We start from the raw sequence: 20,165 nt of genomic DNA, 5'->3' as shown, positions 1-20,165 counted from the left end.
TGGTCTGTTGTTGTTTAAATTCCTTTGTATTGTATGGTTGCAAGGTATGGGCATGGGCCTTCAGTCAAATTTGTTGGAAGTAAAATGTTTGAGGACCATTTGTGGTGTCAGAAGGGTTGATCAGGTAAGAAATGAAAGAGTAAGAGAGAAGTGTAGTTAGAAGAGTATGGGTGAGAGAGCTGAAGAGAGTGGTCTAAACCTGTTTTTACATATAGAGAGGATTAGTGAGCAGTGGCAGACTAAGAGGGGATGTGTGTCAGAAGTGGAGGGGACAAGGAGAAAGGAGAACTAAATTAGAGATGGAAGGATCGAGTGGAAGATACTTTGAAAGGATGAGGCCTGAATATGTGGGAGAGTGTGAGGTGTTCACTAGATAAAGTGAATGGTGTGATGTGGTTTACAAGGAGCAACCAGCCATCAGTGGGTTGAACTGGGGCATGTGAATGGTCAAGGGACCACAGATAAGCCTGTAGGGCATATCCGGGGTTAGAGTGCTCTGGTTTCTCTGCGTTATGTGTGACTTGTTGATGGGTGTTAAAGATATAAAGAATGGAGGGGAGAGGATGCAAAACACTCTGTATCCAAATGCTGGAGTGGCACTCTTAATATTTGTTTGGTGACATTCACAATGACTGGAATGGGGTTGTTCTTGATGTGGTCTGTACAAGCCTGAATGGTCATGATGCAGTTATGATGGCAAACTGAGTTTTTTGTCAGATGGTATTAGATGACAGTAGCTTCAGTCCAAAATGGATGAAATGTATTTGGTGGTTGGATAGTGTTAGGAGGGCCAATGTGCTGAGTACCTTGTACAAAAGAGCTGATGTGAGGGGGATGAAGTATGGTCTTATCTGTTTTTCTCAGCACCTTTCTAGTAGCTCCTGTCATGTGGTAGATAATGAGAAAGATCTTGTGGGAATGGCTAAGGTAAGTTTCGGAAGAAAAGGTGTGTAGCTGCTTTTAAGGTGCAGGGAGGCCAAGTATCTGGAATCGAGAAAGAATGTAAAGATAATTGCTAAGGATTTGATGATTGATGTATTCCTTCCATTAGTTTATCATCGGAAGTGATCCTGAGAAGCTGGGTGAACGACTTACCATGGAGAGGGCTGGGGCTTATTGAGTCACTAGGAGATGGGACATATTTGCAAGCAAGGTGGATGTGCATGGCTCCAGTCTCAGTTTGTTTGATGGTGATGTTTGTGATGGTCCAGTTCTGGTTGTTATTAAGAATATTCTCGAAGGTAACTGAGGTGGGAGAGCAGGGTTGAGTAGCATGGTTGTCAGTGTCCTTCTATTAAGAAGCATCTATCTGGGCATTATTTATAAGAATGAAGAAACACAAGGATCCCACCTTATTGGCCTCCTGTGGTGCATTGGTTTGGGACTGGAAGGTGGAGATGGCTCCATGAAAGTTTGATAACTGATACCATGAAATGAGACTTCACTGCTGCTCAGGGATGATGGTTTTGTTTATGATCATGTTATGGTTGATTCGACTTCAAGCTTTGATGAAGTCATACTGTCAAATCACAGTTTCTTCATTGTGTTTATTCAAAATAGAATGCTCTCAAAATATTGTTTGAGTGTTATTCTGTATGTGAAATCTTTCGTGGATCCCTTATCTTTGTTAGCACATTAGATAACTGATTAAGTGATAGGCCTTCTGATTTATGGTATGTAAACTAAAACATGTGTGATTTACTTATTTGTATTTTTTCTTTTTCAACAGAAGTACTATGGCCGACCACCACTTTATCCTATCTTTTTTGTAACATTAAGAGTTGGCACCCGTGAGTTCATTGGAGAAGGAACTACAGCTCAGCAAGCCAAGCATAATGCTGCATCTAAAGCCTTGAAGTTGATCAAGACACTTCCCATGCCAGAAAATGCTACTACATGTACACAGGGAGGTGAGTAGAATCCTTAGGCACATAGATTGATATTGTTCCTTTACATCAAACAATTTCCGATTATGAATGGGGAAAGATTTTATGAATGGGGAAAGATTTCCTGGAAGATTGAGTATACAGTTTATCCATGCATGGTGCACTTAAATGATATAAAGAGGAATGTGGATGCATTTGTGGAAATGGAAAGTGTAGCATCAAACACATGAAAGGAAAGAATTTATGTGGGTGGAACTTTTAATTGACTGCGTGACTGGTGACTTAGTTTGACATAATGTTTTTCAGTGGTGAAGAGGGTAAAAGGTGATGAAAGCATTGTGTTTGATGAAATGTGGTGTGGTTGGTATTGCAGTTGAATTCCTTACAAAAGGGGTGACTGTATTATTGACAGGTTGGTTAGGATTTTCAATGTATGTATTGATCATAGGGAGGTGTCCGAGGATTGGCAGAATGCTGGTATAGTTTTTTTTTTTTTCTTTGTCGCTGTCTCCCGCGTTTGCGAGGTAGCGCATGGAAACAGACGAAAGAAATGGCCCAACCCACCCCCATACACATGTATATACATACGTCCACACACGCAAATATACATACCTACACAGCTTTCCATGGTTTACCCCAGACGCTTCACATGCCCTGATTCAATCCACTGACAGCACGTCAACCCCGGTATACCACATTGATCCAATTCACTCTATTCCTTGCCCTCCTTTCACCCTCCTGCATGTTCAGGCCCCGATCACACAAAATCTTTTTCACTCCATCTTTCCACCTCCAATTTGGTCTCCCACTTGTCTTTGTTCCCTCCACCTCCGACACATATATCCTCTTGGTCAATCTTTCCTCACTCATTCTCTCCATGTGCCCAAACCATTTCAAAACACCCTCTTCTGCTCTCTCAACCACGCTCTTTTTATTTCCACACATCTCTCTTACCCTTACGTTACTTACTCGATCAAACCACCTCACACCACACATTGTCCTCAAACATCTCATTTCCAGCACATCCATCCTCCTGCGCACAACTCTATCCATAGCCCACGCCTCGCAACCATACAACATTGTTGGAACCACTCTTCCTTCAAACATACCCATTTTTGCTTTCCGAGATAATGTTCTCGACTTCCACGCATTCTTCAAGGCTCCCAGAATTTTCGCCCCCTCCTCCACCCTATGATCCACTTCCGCTTCCATGGTTCCATCCGCTGCCAGATCCACTCCCAGATATCTAAAACACTTTACTTCCTCCAGTTTTTCTCCATTCAAACTTACCTCCCAATTGACTTGACCCTCAACCCTACTGTACCTAATAACCTTGCTCTTATTCACATTTACTCTTAACTTTCTTCTTTCACACACTTTACTAAACTCAGTCACCAGCTTCTGCAGTTTCTCACATGAATCAGCCACCAGCGCTGTATCATCAGCGAACAACAACTGACTCACTTCCCAAGCTCTCTCATCCCCAACAGACTTCATACTTGTCCCTCTTTCCAAAACTCTTGCATTTACCTCCCTAACAACCCCATCCATAAACAAATTAAACAACCATGGAGACATCACACACCCCTGCCGCAAACCTACATTCACTGAGAACCAATCACTTTCCTCTCTTCCTACACGTACACATGCCTTACATCCTCGATAAAAACTTTTCACTGCTTCTAACAACTTGCCTCCCACACCATATATTCTTAATACCTTCCACAGAGCATCTCTATCAACTCTATCATATGCCTTCTCCAGATCCATAAATGCTATATACAAATCCATTTGCTTTTCTAAGTATTTCTCACATACATTCTTCAAAGCAAACACCTGATCCACACATCCTTTACCACTTCTGAAACCACACTGCTCTAGTATAGTTATTAGTTATTAGTTATTATAGTATAGTTTTTTTTTTTTTTTTTGCCGCTGTCTCCCGCGTTTGCGAGGTAGCGCAAGGAAACAGACGAAAGAAATGGCCCAACCCACCCCCATACATATGTATATACATACGTCCACACACGTAAATATACATACCTACACAGCTTTCCATGGTTTACCCCAGACGCTTCACATGCCTTGATTCAATCCGCTGACAGCACGTCAACCCCGGTATACCACATCGCTCCAATTCACTCTATTCCTTGCCCTCCTTTCACCCTCCTGCATGTTCAGGCCCCGATCACACAAAATCTTTTTCACTCCATCTTTCCACCTCCAATTTGGTCTCCCTCTTCTCCTCGTTCCCTCCACCTCCGACACATATATCCTCTTAGTCAATCTTTCCTCACTCATTCTCTCCATGTGACCAGACCATTTCAAAACACCCTCTTCTGCTCTCTCAACCACGCTCTTTTTATTTCCACACATCTCTCTTACCCTTACGTTACTTACTCGATCAAACCACCTCACACCACACATTGTCCTCAAACATCTCATTTCCAGCACATCCATCCTCCTGCGCACAACTCTATCCATAGTCCACGCCTCGCAACCATACAACATCGTTGGAACCACTATTCCTTCAAACTTACCCATTTTTGCTTTCCGAGATAATGTTCTCGACTTCCACACATTCTTCAAGGCTCCCAGAATTTTCGCCCCCTCCCCCACCCTATGATTCACTTCCGCTTCCATGTTTCCATCCGCTGCCAGATCCACTCCCAGATATCTAAAACACTTCACTTCCTCCAGTTTTTCTCCATTCAAACTCACCTCCCAATTGACTTGACCCTCAACCCTACTGTACCTAATAACCTTGCTCTTATTCACATTTACTCTTAACTTTCTTCTTTCACACACTTTACCAAACTCAGTCACCAGCTTCTGCAGTTTCTCACATGAATCAGCCACCAGCGCTGTATCATCAGCGAACAACAACTGACTCACTTCCCAAGCTCTCTCATCCCCAACAGACTTCATACTTGCCCCTCTTTCCAAAACTCTTGCATTCACCTCCCTAACAACCCCATCCATAAATAAATTAAACAACCATGGAGACATCACACACCCCTGCCGCAAACCTACATTCACTGAGAACCAGTCACTTTCCTCTCTTCCTACACGTACACATGCCTTACATCCTCGATAAAAACTTTTCACTGCTTCTAACAACTTGCCTCCCACACCATATATTCTTAATACCTTCCACAGAGCATCTCTATCAACTCTATCATATGCCTTCTCCAGGTCCATAAATGCTACATACAAATCCATTTGCTTTTCTAAGTATTTCTCACATACATTCTTCAAAGCAAACACCTGATCCACACATCCTCTAGTTATTAGTTTTATTTATAATTCAGAGTTGGTCTCCTTAATTCCTCTGGTAATGTGGGATTCTAGCTGCAGGTTTGGGACATTGTAAACCTTCACGTCCCTCACACATAGAATCCTGAAGCTTATTTCCTGCTAGATGATAATGATATTGAGGCCATCTTTCATGTTGTCCGATCATCATTACTTTACATTTGTTTGGGTTGAATTTCTTCAGCCATGTATCAGACAAACTTTGGAGTCTGTTTAGGTCCCCTTGTAAGTTGATGCAACCATCCTTGCTTTTCACTACCCTCATGACCTTTGCATCATGTGCAAAAATATTCAGGTAGAAGTCCATCTCTCTCTCTCTCTCTCTCTCTCTCTCTCTCTCTCTCTCTCTCTCTCTCTCTCTCGCTCGCTCTTCTCTCCCTTGGAGGTTCTAGTCACAGTCAAAGTATACTTTAATTTTGATGGAAAGATTAATTTGGGATTGAATATAGTTTTTTTTTTAGACCCAAGCCAATTATCACTTTCATTCCTTCAAAAATATACTTATGTAAGTTAAATACTGCATTTATGCCTTGAAAATTGGTCTTGAGAAGGGTCATTTTTAGAAGGTTGTCTTTGGTGAGCTAGGTTAGTAGTTGCATTCAGGTAGAGACAAATGGACAAGGATCGCATTCACAAACATTTATATGTGATAACACTGGTAAGTGGACATGGACGGCTTTGGGGTTACACACATGCACACACACATGCACTCACATATCTATCCAGGAGTTACATAGGCAGGCAAAGAAACTGAAAATCAAGGCAGAATTCAGTAGGGTAATTGTCTAATATAGTGAGATGGTAAAAAGCAGATGCCAAATGAGGCAGAAGTATGGAACACCACTACCAGCACCACAGATAGATCAAGTATGTTAGGCGATGGAAATGTCATAGTGAAAATTATGTATAGAAATAGTGGATTAGTAGGAGATAGTAATAAGTTGGAATTTAAAGACCTTATTAGAGAAAAATGCCTGTGATATTGTTGGAGTTGTGGAAACAAAGTTTACAAAAGAGATACGATCTCACTTGATTTGCTCAGAGGGATACATGAGAGAGGAGGGAAAGAGAAGGCAGAGGAAGAGAAAGTTTGGTCGACTTAATAATGACAGCCATAAGTTTCAGGAAATAGGGAAAAGTGGCCCATTCAGACTGTACAAATGGGAACAGAAACTCTAGAAAAGAAATGCATAAGGATGTTGATAGTGTATAATCCTTCAAAGAAATTGCTGTGATCCATAACAAATATACAGTGATATGAAGGAATGGGAGGGTATTGATTGAGAGGGTGAAGGCATGTACAGAGCATCAGATTGGGGAAGAGCAGTGTGGTTTCAGAAGTGGTAGAGTGTGGATCAGGTGTTTGCTTTGAAGAATGTATGTGAGAAATACTTAGAAAAGCAAATGGATTTGTATGTAGCATTTATGGATCTGGAGAAGGCATATGATAGAGTTGATAGAGATGCTCTGTTGAAGGTATTAAGAATATATGGTGTGGGAGGAAAGTTGTTAGAAGCAGTGAAAAGTTTTTATCGAGGATGTAAGGCATGTGTACGTGTATGAAGAGAGGAAAGTGATTGGTTCTCAGTGAATGTAGGTTTGCGGCAGGGGTGTGTGATGTCTCCATGGTTGTTTATTTTGTTTATGGATGGGGTTGTTAGGGAGGTGAATGCAAGAGTTTTGGAAAGAGGGGCAAGTATGAAGTCTGTTGTGGATGAGAGAGCTTGGGAAGTAAGTCAGTTGTTGTTCGCTGATGATACAGCACTGGTGGCTGATTCATGTGAGAAACTGCAGAAGCTGGTGACTGAGTTTGGTAAAGTGTGTGAAAGAAGAAAGTTAAGAGTAAATGTGAATTAGAGCAAGGTTATTAGGTACAGTAGGGTTGAGGGTCAAGTCAATTGGGAGGTAAGTTTGAATGGAGAAAAACTGGAGGAAGTAAAGTGTTTTAGATATCTGGGAGTGGATCTGGCAGCGGATGGAACCATGGAAGCGGAAGTGGATCAAAGGGTGGGGGAGGGGGCGAAAATCCTGAGAGCCTTGAAGAATGTGTGGGAGTCGAGAACATTATCTCGGAAAGCAAAAATGGGTATGTTTGAAGGAATAGTGGTTCCAACAATTTTGTATGGTTGCGAGGCGTGGGCTATGGATAGAGTTGTGCGCAGGAGGGTGGATGTGCTGGAAATGAGATGTTTGAGGACAATGTGTGGTGTGAGGTGGTTTGATCGAGTAAGTAACGTAAGGGTAAGAGAGATGTGTGGAAATAAAAAGAGCGTGATTGAGAGAGCAGAAGAGGGTGTTTTGAAATGGTTTGGGCACATGGAGAGAATGAGTGAGGAAAGATTGACCAAGAGGATATATGTGTCAGAGGTGGAGGGAACGAGGAGAAGTGGGAGACCAAATTGGAGGTGGAAAGATGGAGTGAAAAATATTTTGTGTGATTGGGGCCTGAACATGCAGGAGGGTGAAAGGAGGGCAAGGAATATAGTGAATTGGATCGATGTGGTATACCGGGGTTGACGTGCTGTCAGTGGATTGAATCAGGGCATGTGAAGTATCTGGGGTAAACCATGGAAAGCTGTGTAGGTATGTATATTTGCGTGTGTGGACGTGTATGTATATACATGTGTATGGGGGTGGGTTGGGCCATTTCTTTCGTCTGTTTCCTTGCGCTACCTCGCAAACGCGGGAGACAGCGACAAAGCAAAAAAAAAAAAAAAAGAAGGAAGGGACAGTCAGGATGGCACATTAAGCACTAATATGCACTCTCAAAGATGGTAAAGCACTGATAGTGGTGGATTTCAAATATAAAGAAATACTGAAGGACTTTGAATTTTCATATTGAGGGAGTCATGGAGACAAGTTTTTTCATTGTGTGTAGGAAATCTCTCTTTGGAAATGTCAAGGGTTCTGATAGTTTGATAAATGAGTCCTCTTGTTAACAGTTAGGTATGATATTAGATTATGTCTAGTTTTGATGGTGTTTAATTTGGTAACTCATTTTAATCCTCAGCTCAAGTTTTCCCAATCTAAACATTTGTAACTCTGTATTACTCTAATAATCACTTAGGATGACTGAACTGCTAAGTGGCTGTAACTAATCATTGTTTTAATTTTAATTTCTTATAAGCTAAAGTTATAGGTTAATAATATCTTTTATAGTTATCACATCCTGAACATGTTTATTATCTGTTAACATACTTGTTGAATGCTAAACACTGTCGTATTCCATCCAACAGACTTTGCTTCTTTGCTTCAGAGAGTAGTGTGGATGAAATGTAATACTTTGAGGTAGTTTATGTACGTGGAAAGAATGCAAGACAGAAAGTTCTCAAGGAGAGCTTATGATTGTATGATTAAAGGGGTTGGCGTAAGAGGAAGACTCCCTGTGATGTAGGGAAATAGAGTAGAAGAGTACAGGAGGAATAGAAATGGTGGAAGAATGCACGGAATAGTGTGTGTGATGGAGGCATGTTAAGGACAGGGATAAGCAAATACACTTTTGCCATGGCCACCGCATGGATGGGAGTTCTCAGAGGGAATGGGTATCAGAGATATAGACAGATAGATAATCATTTTCCGGGCAAAATTAGTGCTATGCCTTGGATTCACAGAAATAGTAGGGATACATGTGCATCTTGGTGTTTGGATTTTTACCTATAATTATGGCAGTAAGAGATAATTTGTAAACTTCCAATTTCCTGTTGACTTTCACTTCAGTTGCTTGACCTCTTGAGGCAAAAATCATTTTTTTCTCATACTTTTATAACTTTCATCCCTTGGCAGATTTGTCAGACCTCGACCCAAATGCTGATTTAAAGTCGCCAATCTCACTTGTTCATGAAATAGCATTGAAGCGTAACTTGACTGTTACATTTGAAGTTATACGCGAGTCTGGGCCTCCACACGTACGAACATTTGTCACAGTATGCGTGGTGGGAGAATACCGAACTGAAGGAGAAGGCACTGGCAAAAAGGTATGTATTGATTGTTTGAGTTAGAAGTGCATGATATGATTCATTATTGTTTATAGTGTACCTTTTTCTGCAATGGAGAGCAAAGTGCCAAGAATTTTTCTCAAACATCTCTGATACTGAGTGTACATTCAGTCAGAGACTGAGCAGGGCTCATGGCAGTTATTACTGGATATGTTAGCTTGGCCCACTGCTTAGTGGATGGTGGGCAGAGTGGTTGTGGTTGATGTTTTGACAGCTGCCAAAAAGAGGGGAGGCCATGGAGTTGTTTTCTTTCTTTTCTTGAAATTGGTTTTACACAACTTCATTCACAGACACAGTGTTGGTGGTGGTACATATGCATAGAAACATTAAACATGACAGCTAAAGACTCAGTGTGAGTGGATGTGGCCTTTGTTCGTCTGTTTCCTGGCACTACCTTGCTGTTTCATGTGGGGCAGGGTGGCACCGGGAATGGACGAGGGTGAGTAAGGATGAATATGTATATGTATATATGTGAGAAATACTTAGAAAAGCAAATGGATTTGTATGTAGCATTTATGGATCTGGAGAAGGCATATGATAGAGTTGATAGAGATGCTCTGTGGAAGGTATTAAGAATATATGGTGTGGGAGGCAAGTTGTTAGAAGCAGTGAAAAGTTTTTATCGAGGATGTAAGGCATGTGTACGTGTAGGAAGAGAGGAAAGTGATTGGTTCTCAGTGAATGTAGGTTTGCGGCAGGGGTGTGTGATGTCTCCATGGTTGTTTAATTTGTTTATGGATGGGGTTGTAAAGGAGGTAAATGCAAGAGTCCTGGAAAGAGGGGCAAGTATGAAGTCTGTTGGGGATGAGAGAGCTTGGGAAGTGAGTCAATTGTTGTTCGCTGATGATACAGCGCTGGTGGCTGATTCATGTGAGAAACTGCAGAAGCTGGTGACTGAGTTTGGTAAAGTGTGTGGAAGAAGAAAGTTGAGAGTAAATGTGAATAAGAGCAAGGTTATTAGGTACAGTAGGGGTGAGGGTCAAGTCAATTGGGAGGTGAGTTTGAATGGAGAAAAACTGGAGGAAGTGAAGTGTTTTAGATATCTGGGAGTGGATCTGTCAGCGGATGGAACCATGGAAGCGGAAGTGGATCATAGGGTGGGGGAGGGGGCGAAAATTTTGGGAGCCTTGAAAAATGTGTGGAAGTCGAGAACATTATCTCGGAAAGCAAAAATGGGTATGTTTGAGGGAATGGTGGTTCCAACAATGCTGTATGGTTGCGAGGCGTGGGCTATGGATAGAGATGTGCGCAGGAGGATGGATGTGCTGGAAATGAGATGTTTGAGGACAATGTGTGGTGTGAGGTGGTTTGATCGAGTAAGTAACGTAAGGGTAAGAGAGATGTGTGGAAATAAAAAGAGCGTGGTCGAGAGAGCAGAAGAGGGTGTTTTGAAATGGTTTGGGCACATGGAGAGAATGAGTGAGGAGAGATTGACCAAGAGGATATATGTGTCGGAGGTGGAGGGAACGAGGAGAAGAGGGAGACCAAATTGGAGGTGGAAAGATGGAGTGAAAAAGATTTTGTGTGATCGGGGCCTGAACATGCAGGAGGGTGAAAGGAGGGCAAGAAATAGAGTGAATTGGAGTCATGTGGTATACAGGGGTTGACGTGCTGTCAGTGGATTGAAGCAAGGCATGTGAAGCGTCTGGGGTAAACCATGGAAAGCTGTGTAGGTATGTATATTTGCGTGTCTGGACGTGTGTATGTACATGTGTATGGGGGGGGGGTTGGGCCATTTCTTTCGTCTGTTTCCTTGCGCTACCTCGCAAACGCGGGAGACAGCGACAAAGTATAAAAAAAAAAAAAAAAAAAAAAAATATATGTGTGTATATGTATGTCTATGTATTTGTATGTATATATGTATATGTATGTATGTGTGCATGTGTATTCGAGTGGTTGGGTCTTTCTTCATATGTTTCCTGGTGCTACCTCACTGACATGGGAAATGGCAAGCAATTATAATGAATAAGTAATAAATAACATTAAACTATACACACTGATGGTGAGAGTCAGGAAGGTGTGTGACTTGCATCTATAGGGAGGACTTAAAGGTTTTATCTGGCTTTGACTTCATTGGTCTTTCCATGCAGCTGTTTTGGTGCACTTTGTGAACACTTATCTGGGGTCCTTAAATTTCTCCTTTCTACATCCCATAATGTTTCTTATGGCTGCAGGCACTGTGTTATACAGTCTCAGGGCCCTGGATTTTCAATGTGTTTTCTCCTGTGCTTATCACACCTTTTCATTTCAGTGATAGTATTTTACAGAGTCTAAAATACCTGTCATACTAATAGAGAATTATTTTTTAGTGTAGGCGGCTGGGAGCTATCCCTTGTGTATTGTTTTTCATTTCTTCACTCCAACCATATTGGAGAAGTTGGAACTTTTTAATGTTGAAAAGCTTGTTGGTTTTTGGCAACCTAGAGGAAGAATTTGCGTATTCCAATTTGTAGTTTGTCAGTGTCTTCATTTCATAAGATTTTAACCCTTAGTCTTGTATCATCTGTAGAGGATGAAATTAGACTTGCTTATGTTTGCGTAAGTATCAGGTTAACAGTGAGGAACAGAATAGGTGGGAGTACTTTTCTTATTGGAAATGAGCTTTTGACTGTGGAATCATTGGAAAGTGCCTGATTTACAATGTGTTGTGATTTGTTACTTCAGGTGTGTATCCAATGTCTGGTTTTACCAGGTATTCCCTTCTTACACAATTTGAGTGCTATGACACCATGGTCAAGTTTATCAGACAGTATACGGAAATGCGGAATGTTGTATGTTCGTAGAGAATGTTCAAGGGGTGGGGCCCCTTGAGTGTAAAACTCCCTTTCTTTACAGGACAGATGGGAATTAACTTATACACAGCACAAGTTTGAGATAATGAGGATGAAAGACTTTAGTGAGATTACTACTTAGTAGGAAATTAATTACAGGATTTTGCATGTGAAAAATATCTAGGGGTTGACATTGTGCTTAATTTATCATCTAAGCTGCATGTCAGGAGAATTGTGAAAGAAGCAAAGTGTTTGCAGAAATTTTATGAATCATTCAGATATATGGACTGGTTTGTAAAATTATTTACTTCATGTATCAGACCAAAACTGGATTTTGCCCCATAAGTGTGGTTGCTGCACCTAAAGAAGCACAGAAATCTGAATGAGAGGTTACAGAGAAGAACAACTAAGATGTGACCTGAATTAAGAGAATTGATCTACTATGAGAGGCTTAAGGCAACAAAGCTGTCCACTGTAGAGGAGATAAGAGAGATTCGGGGGACTTCATGACAGCCTTCATGTTTGTGGATCAGCTGGATGACATGGACTGGGAACAGTTCTTCAATAGATGCAGCAGTGCAGTAACCTGAGGCCATAACAAAAAGCTGGGTGAAAAGCTTGCTAGAAAGGATGTTAAGAAGTCCTATTTTAGTGTTATTGCGGTGGATGTTGGAACGAATTGACCAATGAGCCAGTGAATGCTCGGAGTTCACAAAGGTTTAAAGAGCTGGATGATAGCATTTTATGTTCAGGTGATGGGGCCCCACAAGTAGAGAATTCCTCATGCTCTGTAAGTTGCTTTTTACGAATAGGTGACTACACACACACACACACACACACACACACAAAAGCTTGTATGCTCACAATTGTGCTGAAAATATGTGCAGATTCACTTGACATCTCTTGAAATACTGTTCAAGGTGTCGCTGGAGAAAACCAGTGTCAAAGGAATGGAAAAGGGTGAATATCATACATGTCTAAAAGAGAGGAAACTACGAAGAGGCACCAAACTACAAACTGTTTACCCTGATGAGTGTTGTCTGTAAAGCCCTGGAAAAAATGATCAGGAAGCAGATAGTTGACTTTGTGCAGAGAAGAAATTAGAAATGAAAAAAAAAGATGATTTTAGGGAAAGGAAGTCATTTGTAATGAGCCTCTTAGATTTTTCTATGAGAGATTAAGTTTGGTTTTAGACAAAAGAGATTACTAGGTGGATTGTTTGTATACAGACTACCTGAAAGCACTTGACATTGCACTGCATGGGATGCTGATTAAGAGGCTGGACCACCAAACAGGAATAAGATGGAGACTCCTTCATTTTATTGAAGAATATGTTAGTGGAAGGACACAAAGTAATTATCGCCTTTGAAAATATCTGGGGGAGGGGGCAGTCAAGGCTTTTTGCAGACACTGTATAGTAGTCCCAACAATGTTATATGGATGTGAGGCAAGAGCTGTAGATGGTGTGTAGAAGAGGGTGAAATTGGTTAGAAATCTAAATGTTTGAGGACAACATGCTCTGAAGTGGTTTGATTGAATAAGTGTTAAAGGGGTAAGAGGGATGTGTGGTAATAAAAAGAGTGTGGTTGTGAGAGCTGAAGAGTGTTCTGAAATGGTTTGGACACATGGAAAGAATGAGTAAGGAGAGATTGACAAAGAGGATGTATGTGTCAGAAGTGGAGGAAATAAGGAGAAGGGGAATTGGAGATGGAAGGATGATGGAGTTAAAAGGATATTGAGTGATTGAGGCTGAGCGTGCAGGAGGGTGAGGGTTGTGCACGGGAGAAAGTGAATTTGAACGATGTTGTATACAGGGGTTGACAAGCTGTCAGTGGACTGAACTAGGGCATGTAAAGCAGCCAGGGGAAACCAAGGAAAGGTCTCTGTGGCCTGGTTGTGGATAGGGAACCATGGTTTCAGGGAATTCCACATGAAAGCTAAAGAATGTGAATGACTGTGGCCTTTCTTCATTTCTTCTTGGCTCCACCTTTCTAATGCAGGAAACAATAATAATTATGAAAATATATTGGAATTATTAACTTATTTATGGTTAAACCAATGTTGTTATTGTTCATCTGATGTCCAGGCTTTAGTGTAGAGATTATTATTATTATGAATATAGAGAATTGTGGTAACCAAAGTGTTTGGGGAGGACTCTTGTGCACCACCCTGCACTGAGTATGGAGAAGAACAAAGATAGAGGGATCATACATATACTATTTGGCTGGTAGAATGAGAGATCAAGAAAGTGAAAAACAGATAGAAATTTATATCACTATGTAGGACTATCAAGACAAAAAGGAAGAAAAGATCACTGAAGAACCTAGTTCTAAGAGAACTGTTAATCATATAGTTATACTGTTATTATCATATAGTTCTTAGGGTATTTTTGTAATCACACTGTTAGTTCTTAGATTTCTGTGGTAATCATATGATTGTTGCATTACTGTAGTTATTATGTAATGAGTTTTACAATAATCATGTAATACAAATAGGTCAGCAAGAAAAGAGCAGCAGAATTAATGTTGGAGGAACTTCGCAAACTGCCAGCTCTACCCCCCACGTCTCTTGTGCGTGTCAAGCGTAAACCCACCACTAAGAAGAAGAGCCGAAATCTCATCAAGGTGGGTCAAGAGGCAAGTATAGCATTGGTGCTTTTATTTCAGTGTGACTGTTTTGATAATTTTTTTTTGTTTTTGTTTTTTGAGCTTATTGGGAAATACTTGTTTTTATGCATTTATTTTTACTAGATTGATTATTGAAATGTATATCAGTTTTGGTTTATTAGATGAATGTCATAAAATATTCATGCACATGAATGAATATATTCTCAGGAATTTTTGGATTTGGGGACTTTTATAAGAAGAAAAGAGAATTTAAAATGTGTACGTAATGATTTTGTACTTAAGGTCATTATGCTTCACCTTCATTATTGTCTGCTCATGATGTATATCTCAAGAAACTTGTGTGGTCATTGTATGCAAGATTAAACATTTTTACTAATGTCTTTGTGGTGTAATGTTGTAGTAGTTGTGTGTGTATTAGCATGACTGGATGTACTTTTTTTAGAATGTAGGTGTGTCAGGATTTTGTAAAGATTACTTTTCTCAAGCCTGATGTTTTGATGCTTACTTTATCACTGTGCTTAGCTTGCTTTGTATGTTTCACTGCCATTAGTTGTATCCAGTTTCCTTAATCACATTGGATTTTTGAATTCTCTGGAATTTTGTCCTCGTTAACTTCTTAGTTTTTAGACATCCCTGCATTTATTTGTATTTGCTCCCTCATTAGTTTCCATATTGTTTCCATCTAATGTATGCCAAGTCCTCTTTTGTACTCAGGTCTGTGCAACAGCACTAGATGCTTCCCTTCCATACCTCTCTATAACTAACCACCATCCTTAAGTAGTAATATGATATATACCCTTGCTTCACACTTCCCTTATCTCAGCTCACAGCTCTCCCAACCCCCAGTAAATATAACACTGATAAAACACATACACAGTGAACAAAACTGACAAACATTAAACAGTTGAACTCCTACCTCATTCTGAAACTCAGACCACCAGACATGAACCCATTGAAAACCACATTTCCAAAACAAACTCAAGTCACAGTCTTCTGCTTTATTTCTGGATAACACCCACCGTTGCAAATTTGTAAACACCATTTCAACATATCTAAAGGCCTTTCATGCCCATGATACAACTACCATAAAGAAGACACCAAACATGAATTACTCACATGCCCTGCACTCTCTGCACATAGATGTACATAATACATGAGAACAGTTTATGACCTGTGGTCCCAACTGGTGGATGTGATCAACTTCCAGAATGCTGCAGGAGCCTCATTAGAATAGAAAGGACTTCTGGGGCAGGAAGGTAAGGCAAGGTTGTGTTCCAAAAATGGTTAAGAATTGAATTTGCATAAATTCTATAATTTTTTGTTATAGAAAATGAGATTTGTTTCACAGCTTATACTGTATTACCACCCCAGCCCCAGTTCTACCACTTCCTTGACATTTGAATAATGATAACTTTAATAAGGCATAAAAATACTTGCTAAAGGATAAAGAAATAAGTGAAATAAACTGTTTTGCATGAGTACTAGTTTTAGTGTACTTCTTTTCATTTGACTGTTAGACCAGAAGTAGGGCTAGTGTGTGAACTAACTTGATGCATGAAATCCATAGTTGAAATAAGGGTGCATAAGGCAGAATGGACAATTTAAGGATATGTGGAGTGCATCTGGCAGTGGAGAGTGTGTTACATTCATGGGGAGAATTTTCAGTCCAGTTTTCATACAAAATTATAAACAGAATGCCAAAAAAACGTACAGTAAGGAACAGGTACCTTAAAGGCTCAGTTTTGTGAAATTCATTTTATTGCTTTTCAAGGTTATGGCCTGGAGGCCCAAATAACACCAAATATTAGTCTTGAAGTATACTCACCCACAAAAACATCGCAGACAAAGGCTGTACGCAATGTTACCTAAGAAAAGATGGCAGCCTTTGGTGATTTTAGAGTATTTAAAGGCCAAAGTATGGTAGCTTTAAACCTTGCCCAGATTCTGGAGTACCTACATTACATGTGCAGGGCCTTAGATGCTGCAGTATGGGTATGAGAAAGTAACAAATTAACTCAAAAACAGGTCCTTCCAGGCCTTTTTCAGGTTTTTCACAAATTTTTTCCCCAGTTCCTTACTAGGTCTTCTTCAGGTCTTTCCTAGGTTCTCCATAAGTCATCCCCAATCTTCCCCAGATCCTTCCAAGGTCTTCTCAATCTTCCTCAGGTCTTCCATGGGTTGTTTAACATATCTTCTGCAGTTTAACTCTGTCTTCTACAGTTTTTTTTTCTTCAGGTTCTACGTAAGTTTTCCCAAGGTACTCCTCAGGTCTTCCCTAAAGCTTTCCCAGATCCTATCTGGGTATTCCATTAGGTTTTCCCAAGATCCTCCACATATGTTCTACAGGTTGTCCTCAGGTCTTCCTCACATTCTACCCAGGTCCTCCTTAGACTTTCCACAGGTCTTCCTAAATCTTCCCCTTGTTCTCCCCTCCTTTTCCTGGGTCTTTGCCAGTTCATGCTCAGGTCTTCCGCAAGTTCTCCTCAGATCTTCTTTAGTTCTCTGAGGTAGTAGGTGTTGGCTAGCCACCAACTAGGGAGGTATAGTACCAGCAGTACCCACCTGAGTATTAGGAGGGTTAGTGAATGCTGCATAGTGAGCCAGCATTTCACTGGCTGTCAAATGTTGCTCCTTTGGCCCAGGCAGCTATCTTTTCTTCTTGTCTCACCCACATGTAAAGTAGCTCGTTTTCATTTCACAAGCTTACAATCTCTCCATCTCTTACATGCCACTTGAGTACACTTAACCTACATGACTTGTTTTTCGTAACTCTGTACTTTTCTACAGTAGGCACCCTGCTTTTATGCAAAATCTCATCATAGGTTATTAGAAGTAAAATCTTCCCTAGGGATTCTTTAACCCTTTGGATGTGCATTATAATTTCATGGGCATACCCGGTTGATGCAATCTCACCATCAAGAAATGAAAGTAGTTCTAAAGTGTGTACCACTTTTCTAACACACATACACATACTCAAAAAAGGAGGATTCTATGCTTATTACTTAATTTTCTGAGAAAAGCATATTTGACAATGAGAAATAGTTTTCTTTTATCATAAAATTAGTACACCTTATCACCCTGAGCTCTTTGCTCTGTCCACTTTCTCTCTGTACTTTTTCATCTATAGTTATGATTAAAACAAAACATCATAGTCTTAGGAAAAACTTTAATCCAACTTATAATTGTAAGAACTACGATCAGAATCATAAATGAGGTGTTCGTAAGTAATGATACTAAAGAACACCTCAGAGGCCATCAACATCAGTTCTTGCAGTCTCCTCTGTTGTCAGCACTTGCTTCCTCTATCTGCTCATGGTGTCTGGAAAGAATAGGAAATGACTTTTAGATGGAAGTGTCAGGGTTAAAGGGACAAATGTCAGGGTTATATTGATGCCTGTTGGGGTTAAAGGGGTGCCACCACTTATCCCTTGTCAGAACATTCAAAATTATCTGAAAATTTTCTTTTATGGAGCTTGCTTAAGAACTTTGTTGCTAAATTTGATAAAAGGTTTCTTTGGTATTTGACAAATGTTGTTGTTTGATATCTCTGTAAAGGTCTGCTTGTCTGGCTTTGAGTATGTTGCTGTTAGATGGGGTCATAAGGGTAGGTCCTATTTTAACTTTCTTTAGCTTTTTCTTAAGGACTTTATCCTGTTGATAGGTAAGCTCTTACATGCTCCTAGGATTCTGTTCCTAGGTGATAAATGTAGGCTTTGAAAGATGAAAAACCAGTTTTCTACCATAAGCAAAGTCCTGTGTGCATCTGTTTACTTTCCCTTTCCTTTCTTTGTATTTTTCCATCATAAACTTACTGATTTTGGATGGTAATAGGCCTAAGGGACAGTCACCATCTGTAAGCAAATGAATGAGATTAAGAGGTCAGTAGTTACTACTTCACCCTCCAAGCCATAGTGTCACAGGTTTGACTGGGTTGCTTAATGGTTATTGAACATCTACCTGCCATAGATATCATATGATGGTCAACAGAGTTGAATCCGTAGGGTTGTACTTTATATTGAGGGATAGAAAGGTATATTAATCTCCCATAAAGCAAGTGCTTTCTCAGATGCTGGTAGGACTCTGCAAATGACAGAATTTTTTTTTTCTTTTAAGACCTACATATTCACCAATTCCACGGCTGTTTGTAGTGGTAACTAAGGCATTCCAGTGCTGCTTTAGTGATGTAGGCAGATGAGTCAGATCGGCATCTTTTCAGAAATAGCAGGATCACAGGTAGTAGACCATCCAAAACCATAAAGCTTGCACTGTCTCTAATGGAGTCTCATTTCTTATGGGTTTTCACATTTTGCTTTTGTGATGTGGGAACACTTACTAGGATGAAAAACCTCACAATATGGAAGAAATAAAGTAACTAGATGTTTAGAAATTCCATACGATTTAGTAAAAAAAAAATGAGCCTAGATATACAAAAATCCCTTAGGATGTGTAAACAAAAAATATGAGAGCCTAGTTAAAAGAAATGAGAGCTTATTAAAAAAAATTGAGCCTGTTAGAAAAAAATAAGAGCCTAGAAAAATATGGAAAGATTCTTTGTATTGCCAACTGAAACATAGAACATGCAGGTAGAGAAACTTTTATAAGGTGAGTTGACAGATGGCTGAAAAAGGTTCCAGGTGAATTTGCAAGCATACACTGAACATTGCAATAGAGAATAAGAGTATTGTGAAACATGTGGCATGTCTGTTGAGTAATGTGTGCTTACCCCAGCTTTTGTTAAATTCTTCTTATAGGTATTCATAAGTTCTTTTTCATAGCTTGTTGTGATAAGTCTTTAAATTTTGAATGCAGAAATTCATCTTAAGAAGAGTTGTAGTGGCAGGTGCCAGGAATCATCATATGAACACTTGTTTTTACTGGCTTATTTAAACAACCAGCCAATATTTTGACATTCATATGGCAACCAAGTGTCTCATGATCACTTCAGGTGCTTATTACAGACTACCACAATCTGGAAATAATTTAGAAGTGTAAATATGCTTGTAAATAATTGCAGACATGCTTGTTTAATTCTGGAACTCCCTCAAGGGGTTGGCCACGGCAATAGAGTCTCCATAACTAGTAAACTCTAGTGCTGCTTTGCAGCCTTTATTGGCTCACCCTTAACAGGCCATTGGCAGAGGCAAAGTTTAATGCAGCATTTGTGGAGGCTCCTACCTTATGTTTCTACCTAATGCCCATACCTTAATGTTCCTACTTACTACCATCTGTTGCTCCTACCATTTTGCCATAAGGCAGGGCTAGCACATAGTGCTCACCACAGGAAAATCTAGATTTATGAAGAATGAGCTGAGTGAGTTAAGTGTTGTCACGTGTTATGTGTGACAAGGAGAGATTGCACGTTTGTGGACAGAATGCCATACTCCACATGTGGTTGAGGCAAAAAGAAAAGACTGCACCCTGGGTCAGAGGAGTCCAGGTTAACAGCCACTGAATTGCTGGCTCACTATGCAGCTGTCCCTGACCCTCTTGATACCCAGGCAGGTAGCACTGGTAGTATACCTCCCTTGTTGTTGACTGCCTGCCAACTACTTCCAACCATATGTATATGCA

At 40.2% G+C, this 20,165-nt stretch overlaps 1 protein-coding gene across 2 annotated transcripts in view; it reads left to right on the top strand.

Moving 5' to 3' along the window:
* Nucleotides 1-20,165, top strand: part of stau (double-stranded RNA-binding protein Staufen) — a 57,831-nt gene that overhangs the window by 13,057 nt on the left and 24,609 nt on the right. Inside the window, exons 8-10 of one of the 2 annotated variants that reach the window (XM_071666942.1) lie at nucleotides 1,730-1,910; nucleotides 8,985-9,175; nucleotides 14,463-14,591. In XM_071666942.1, coding sequence (XP_071523043.1) covers nucleotides 1,730-1,910; nucleotides 8,985-9,175; nucleotides 14,463-14,591 — 501 coding nt within the window. Of the gene's footprint in view, nucleotides 1-1,729; nucleotides 1,911-8,984; nucleotides 9,176-14,462; nucleotides 14,604-20,165 lie in introns of both variants that reach the window. The other variant, XM_071666941.1, reaches the window with a different exon arrangement.

The sequence above is a fragment of the Panulirus ornatus genome, chromosome 11 (genome assembly GCF_036320965.1).
Source record: "Panulirus ornatus isolate Po-2019 chromosome 11, ASM3632096v1, whole genome shotgun sequence".
Lineage (NCBI taxonomy): Eukaryota > Metazoa > Arthropoda > Malacostraca > Decapoda > Palinuridae > Panulirus > Panulirus ornatus.
Note: the sequence above shows the minus strand (reverse complement) of the source record. Positions and strands in the feature narration are given on the sequence as shown.